The sequence below is a fragment of the Arvicanthis niloticus genome, chromosome 10 (genome assembly GCF_011762505.2).
Source record: "Arvicanthis niloticus isolate mArvNil1 chromosome 10, mArvNil1.pat.X, whole genome shotgun sequence".
Taxonomy (NCBI): Eukaryota; Metazoa; Chordata; class Mammalia; order Rodentia; family Muridae; genus Arvicanthis; species Arvicanthis niloticus.
The window spans coordinates 7,753,287-7,761,195 of NC_047667.1; the positions used below are offsets into that span (position 1 = coordinate 7,753,287).

Consider the following 7,909-nt stretch of genomic DNA (forward strand, 5'->3'; position numbering starts at 1 on the left):
TTCAACCCTCTCCTTCCACAATGGGTTCATATAGGATTTTCCATAGAACAGAGGCTATGTTCATTGAAATGCAAGTCACTTTAGCCACATAACACACACATGCCTGCACACACACACACACAGAGAGAGAGAGAGAGAGAGAGAGAGAGAGAGAGAGAGAGAGAGAGAATCAGGAAACCTCAGGGTTTCCTTGGTATACCATATATAATCTTCCTAATTACTGTCTGGTATCTGTCTAAAGCAAGCAAATTTATCCTTTTGTGGTGTGTTTCTATTGTCATCATCAATCAGAAAATGGAAGATATGAATGATACCATCCCAGTATAAAATGGATACTAATTACACCAAGGCAGTAGTAATAAAAGAGAGTTGGAACGTATTTATTAATAACTGTAAGAAAGAAGAGATTAGTTTCAGGTTAAAAATTACTCTATAAAAGCTTAAAGACTAACACCACAGTCATCATCACAAAAAAATATATCTCACAAATCACAGTATCCTACCAAACTAAATTATACAGAACTTTATGCAAGAGGTTTGTATAAAAATGTACAATGATATTATTTTGGCTTAAATGCTTACAATTTAAAATACAAGTTTGAAAATTTATTCTATATCACCATCAGATTAACACTGGGTGAAAGATATTTTCATATTTTATAGTTATTAAAACAATTTAAAATGAATATTTGTCATTTCTGAGTGAAAATATTTCCAATTAATACCAAGTATAAGACTAACCTGTGGGAATTCTCTGGTAATGAGTAAGGTATCAATACTGATTACATACTTACAACTATATTTCTCTTTTTAAATAACATGTTTATATATACATATCTAGAAAGCAACTACCTATCAAGTCAGTCTGCTATATTGATGGATTTCATCCAAGGTTTGAGCTTGTGGACTAAATGATATGCCATATAGTTGACATTTGTAAGGTTTGTCTCCAGTATGCATGTTGTGCTGTGTTTGAGGATATGATTTCTGTGAAAAAAAATTTCCCAACCTTTACAATAGTAATGCCTGTTCCCAAAATATATTTTGTGGTCATCTTGAAGGAATGGGGACCAAGAAAAGTAATTCACACATTCATTGCACGTATAAGGCTACTTTCCAGAATAGATTCTTTGATGCACTTGGAGAGTTGAGGACCAGTTTAAAAAAATTGCCCAATTTTTTATTCAAGAAGACTGACTACCTCTTGTATGGATTCTGTAGTGAACTTGAACATTTGAGAATGGGATAAATTCCACATTCATTATATTTGTAATATTAGTTTCCAGTATGAATTTGGTGGTGAACTTTAAGATCTGACAACTGTGAAAAAGATTTGCAAAATTCAATACATTTCTAAGATTTATCTCCATTATGGATTCTATGAAGAACTTGAAAATTTGAGGAATCTGTAAATTCTTTCTCACACTTATTGTATTTGTAAGATTTGTTTTCAGTGTGGATTTTGTGGTGAACTTTCATTTGGTAAGACTGGTAAATTGTTTTCCACACTTATTTTATTCATATGGTTTATCTCTAGTATGTAATCTATTGTGAGTTTTAAGACTTAAGGACTGTGTAAAAGATTCCCCACATTCATCATATTTTTAAGGTTTGTCTCCAGTATGGATTCTATGGTGAACTTTAAGACTTGAGGACCAGGTAAAAGACTTCCCACATTCATTACATTTGTAAGGTTTGTCTCCAGTATGGATTCTATGGTGAGCTTTAAGATCTGAAGACTGTATAAAACATTTGCCACATTCACTACATTTGTAAGGTTTGTCTCCAATATGGATTCTCTGGTGAACTTTAAGATCTGAAGACTGAATAAAAGATTTGCCACATTCATTACATTTGTAAGGTTTGTTTCCATTATGAAATCTGTGGTGAAGATGAAAAGTTGATGATTGTGTAAAAGATTTCCCACATTTATTACATTTGTAAGGATTGTCCTTGGTATGAATTCTATGGTGAACTTTAAGTCTTGAGAACTGTAGAAACAATATCCCACATACATTACACTCGTAAGGTGTCTCTTGAGTAGAAATTCTGTAGTGAGCCTTAAGATTTGAGGACTGAGTTCTCTCAGGAGGAGTATCTGAAGTTTCCTGATCTGTTTCAGGAATGAAACAATTTTTTTTTGCAAACAGATAATTTCCATAATCACATTTATCAGACTCTTCACTGACGTCTTTATATTCCCAGAATTTGTTTCTATGTAGAGGTGAAGGTTCAATACATGCAAATTTTTGTGTTATTTCCCTCGAAAAGTAATCCTGTGTAAATGCCTTTATGAATAGCTTCTTGGTATGATCACAAGATAGACCTGAAAGTAATGAGAGCCTGTCATTATATGACATTTTGTAATTGGTTAAAAATAATACACATGCATAATTGAAGAAATATCAGTAACCTGAGGAGAATCATAGCAAAAGCATACAACACAGAACTGCAGTAATTTTATTCCAAAGAAACAAATGCCAAAAATATGTTAGGAGATATTTCATGAAATACATCATATATATATATATATATATATATATATATATATATATATATATGCATCATCAATAATTATTCAGTATAACAGATAACTTAAAACGAACTTGTTGCAACAAACATGCAGTAATAACAAAAGACATCTACTCAGTATGAAATTCAATTACCAATACAGATGCAAGTAATTATTCCAATGACAGAATAATGAAAAGGAAGAACTAGAATAACTTTATTGAAATTGAATACTACTGTAAAAGTAAATAATAGATTTAGCATCAATAAGAATATGTATTAAAAATAATGAAATATATATTAAAATTTTAATGTTTCAGGTAAAAAGCATAACACATGCATAAAGATAAAGGATTTTAAAATGTGCTCAAAACTTGTGGAACAAAATACAACATATAGAAGAAGCAAGTCATGACTGGGGTAAGCGGTGAATAGAGAGTAGATACAATAGAAGAAATTGATATATTAGTTAAAGATAGGGTTACATCTAAAAAATTTATGACACAAAACATCTGTTGAGAACTGCACTGCCCCACGTTTGGGGGCCAAAATGTTGTGGACCACTCTGTCAATGTTGGAACCAGCACTGCCAAAAGCCTTGGGGGCTAAACTGTTAGAGCCCGCACTGCCACAAGCTGCTCAGGTCCGCAGGTCCAGGTTCAGCAAGAGAGAGAGTGAGGATGGACTCAAAGAATTGAGACCAGACAGAGTGTGATTCAATACCATTTATTCTTCAGTCTCTCTTCTTCTCTCCAAGTCCCAAGTCTTGAGTTCCTAGTCCCTAGTTCCTAGTCTCTCTTCCAAGTCTCAGGTGTCTAATCCAAGTGTCTCAAATTCCTAATTCCAAGTTCTTCCTCCAAGTGCCAAGTGCCTAATGTCTAATTTCTAATTCTAAGTTCTTCCTCCAAGTGCCAAGTGCCTAATACTAATACTAATGTCAAGTGTCTAATTCCTAGTTCCAAGTTCTCCTTCTAGGTGTCTAGTCCAAGTGTCTAATAATTTCTTCTGAGTTCTCTAGTCCAAGTGTCTTCTACCTAATGCCTTCTGTCTAATGCTCTGTCTTCTGTCTGCCTCTCGCCTTTTATACATCTCACTTCTAAGTCACCCTCTTAAGTCACGCCCTTAAATCACGCCTTTAAATCTAAGTCATGCCCTTAAGTCACACTCCTTTAAGTCTCACACACCCAAGGGAAAATCCTGGGTATCTAAAACAAGATGTTATCAGAGTGTGCTCAGCTGTTGTAGGCTATTGTAAACAAGGCTCTTGTCAGGGTATATGGCTCGAGATGGCTGCAAGGATGATTCCTGCCTTCTGTTGGCTCCCCACAAACATCCTGGAAATCAAGGATACTATGATAAGACCTAAGGTAAGAATAATAGGAATAGAAGAAGGTGAATAGTCCAAGCTCCAGTGCACAGAAAACATTTTCAATAAAATCATAGAGGAAATTTTTCCTACTTAAAGAAAGTGATGCCTCCCCCTGCCAGTCTGCAACTCCAAATGTATTTGTGGCAGATGACGATGTCAGCCCCCTACCCAATCCCACAGCCTATGTGTCTCAAAGTACATCTGCCATAATCAGGAAGAGAGGTGGATTCCCTTCCCCAAGACCATAAAGCCAGCAGGCCTCCAAGGAGGTCTGCCCAAACCAGGTACACAAGGACACTGGGACACAGGAACACAACAGCTATAATCCAGCTATAATCCCAGAAAAACAAAGCCTGCCCTAACCAAAGAATGTACTTCTTCTCTACCAGATGACCTGTTCTAACCAGGAGATACATCTCTACCTGCATCCATGGAGTCTGTTTCAGTCCAAGACACCCGGGACAGTTAACCAGACAGATACCAGATGGCAAAAGTCAAGCACAAGAACATTTTTTAATTTGACATCACCAGAACTCAGTTCTCATACCAAAGCAAGGCCCAGATATCTGAACACAAACAAAGATCAAGATTCTAACCTGAAATCCCATCTTAGGAAGATTATAGCCATATTAAAAAGGATATACACACCTCCTTAAAGAAATACAGGAAACCACATGCAAACAGGTAGAAGCCCTTAAAGAGGAAACAAAAAATCCCTTAAAGAAATACAGGAAAAGTGAGTGCACCCCAGATACCACCAGACACATTCTGGAGGATCCATAGAACCCATAGCCAGAGCTAGCACTCCCCTTCCTCCTCCGCTCACCCCTCTTCCGCTCTGAGGCCTGGGCCAGACCTCTGCCCAGCCAGCCTATGAGTGCACCCCGGATACCACCAGACACATCCTGGGGGATCCATAGAACCCATAGCCAGCATTAGCACTCCCCTTCCTCCTCTGCTAGCCCCTATTCTGCTCTGAGGCCTGTTGGTGAGTGCACCCGGATACCGCCACACACATTCTGGGGGACCCACAGATCCCACAACCAGCTCTAGGTAGGAAAACCCACATACTACCCTGAGCTCATAGCTGGGTGCCCTGAGTGCTCAGAATCCAGCAGATACCCCCCCCACCCCTGCCTGCTAGCACCCGCTTCTGCCCATCTCCCGGGTCTGAGGCCTGGACCAGACCTCTGCCAGGTCTGCAGTTGTGTGGACCCCAGATTCCGCCTGAGACATACTGGAAGGTCCACTCAACCCAGAGCCACAGAGGAACAACTGAACTCAGAGTGTCAGACAACATATCCTGAGAGATCCAAGAGGAGACACTGCACCCAGAACAGCAGACAACTAGCTGGACTGCTACCTTGGAGGCACCATATCCTGAGGCATCCTAGAGATACCACAGTAATCAGTGCAGCTGGAAAAAATCACAGAGACATCTGGACCCCTAGAAGACCAAACAGAAGCAAGACAACTGGAAAGACAGGCTTCAATCAGAGACAGAAGTACAGGTAGCACTAGATTTAACCAGATGGCAAAAGGCAGGCGCAGAAACGCAAGCAACAGAAACCAAAGTTACATGGCATCATCAGAACCCAGTTCCCCCATCATAGCAAGCCCTGAACATGCCATCACACCAGAAAAGCAGGATTCAGAATTAAAATCACTTCTCATGATGATGATAGAGGACTTTAAGAAAGACATAAATAACACTCTCAAAGAACAGATAGAAACCCTTAAAGAGGAAACACAAAAATCCCTTAAGGAATTGCAACAAAATGCAACCAAATGGGAGAAGGAATTAAACAAAACCAGGCAGGATCTAAAAATGGAAGCAGAAACAATAAAGAAATCACAAAGGGAGAATACCCTGGAGATAGAAAACTTAAAAAAAACCATCAGGAGTCATAGACACAAGTATTACCAACAGAATACAAGAGATAGAAGAAAAAAATCTCATGTGCAGAAGATACCATGGAAAACATTGACACAACTGTCAAAGAAAATACAAAATACAAAAAGCTACTAACCCAAAATATACAAGAAATCCAAGACAATGAGAAGACCAAACCTAAGGATAATAGGAATAGATGAAGGGGAAGACACCCAACTTAAAGGACCAGTAAATATCCTCAACAAAATTATAGAGGAAAACTTCCCTAACCTAAAGAAAGAGATGTCCATAAATATACAGGAAGCCTACAGAACTCCAAACAGTTCAGACCAGAAAAGAAATACTTCCCGTCACATAATAGTCAAAACATCAAATGTACAAAACAAAGAAAAAATACTAAAAGCAGTAAGGGAAAAAGGCAAAGTAACATATAAAGGCAGACCTATAAGAATTACACCAGACTTCTCACCAGAGACCATAAAAGCCAGAAGATCCTGGACCGATATCATACAGACCCTAAAAGAACATAAATGTCAGCCCAGACTACTATACCCGGCAAAACTGTCAATCATTATTGATGGAGAAACCAAAATATTCCATGACAAATCCAAATTTACACAGTATCTCAACACAAATCCAGCACTTCAAAGGATAATTGGTGGAAAACTCCAACACAAGGAGGGAAACTACAACCTAGAAAAAGCAGGAAAGTAATCTTCCAAAAACCGTAAAAGAAGGTAGCTACACTGTAGCGCGCTACCTCGCCGATAAGGAGAACGCCACACTCAGGATTCTTCTGACACCATTTATTGAACAGCTCTTCAAGATGAAGAAAAGGGGAAGGACGCCGAGCTCAGAAAGCCCGCTGCTTAAATAGAGCTTTGGGAGACGTGCAGATCCCTCATTGGCTCAAATCTTTCATCCAATTGTCATACTCGGTTTTCGCACCATGCGCAGGCGCATTCTCAAGTAAAGCTTCCGTGAAGAACCAGGAAGCAGAAGCCGGCGCCATCTTTTAATGGCGAATGCGGCTCCTCACATCTCCCCCTTCCTTATTAAACTGCAACAACAATCAAGGGCTGTTAGGTTGCCGATCTAGCCCACTGTTCTACCGATAGGCGTTCAAGGCAGTTAAACAGTACGAGACCCTCCACACCTTTTATCCTGTGCAATGGGAACCTGAGCCCAGGGAAGTGTGGAGGACCACCACTAGGATACCTGGTGCAATGGGAACACGAGCCCTCAGGATATCCTGTTAAGTGATGGTGTCTCATTGTTTAAGCAGATTCAACCAGGCTTGAGGGGATGTTCCCTGCTCCACGGCAAGCAATGCTTTTGTGATCACCACCTTATCCTTTTGATGTTGTTGTTTGAATTTGCAGAGCAATCAGAGGGTAAGCAGCACTCCCCCAAAGATCATGCAGCCAAATAACCCTACCCCCACCCATTCCTTAAAGTAAGAAAAGACCGAAGAGATCCATGAGGAGAATCCCTGGGTCAAGGAGAAATCCAAGCGAGTCAAGCTGAACATGGGTGTTGAGATATTAGAAGAGAAATGAGGGGAAGGGTAAATTGAAAGCATCTGAAGTCTGTCTTAACTGCATCCAGCTGGAAGTCCAGGGCATCAGTGAACATGCAGGTGATAAGATTTATTCTCCAAAGCTGTGTATTCTGCAATATACAAATCTCAAAACAAGTTTTAGTATCTAATTATTTTGATTGATTCTCTGGAATCTAGTGTTCTGGAGGCCTACCTCTGTCATGTCTGATCCATATAATTCTGGAAGACATAACTACTATCTTAATGACCTCATCAGAAAACTCATACAAAAACCTTTTTTTCCAAATTAACCTTTCCTTAAGCCAGTAACCAGAAAAACCTTTACATTGAGTTTTTATCCAGAAAAATATTATACAACTCAGAATCACACCCATTTTGAAAGTTAAATCTATTAACATTATCATTCTGCTTAGCTCTCTGTCTAGAGCAGCCTTCTATTTATTCCTCGCATCTTTAAAGCCTTTTTCATCTGTTTTTACTCACTTATTTCTTGCCCCATTTTTGTTACTATACAATCACCTTTGTTTCACTTCCCAATTCAGCCAGCTCCATCAGTCGACTGGTTCTCCAGCGC

General features: G+C 39.0%; 1 protein-coding gene across 1 annotated transcript in view; it reads right to left on the reverse strand.

Moving 5' to 3' along the window:
- LOC117716427 (uncharacterized) overlaps positions 1-2,360 on the reverse strand; it is an 83,788-nt gene extending 81,428 nt beyond the window's left edge. The window contains exon 1 of the mRNA XM_076941735.1: positions 1,757-2,360. Coding sequence (XP_076797850.1) covers positions 1,757-2,360 — 604 coding nt within the window. The remainder of the gene's footprint in view (positions 1-1,756) is intronic.
- Between the last annotated feature and the right edge of the window lie 5,549 nt (positions 2,361-7,909).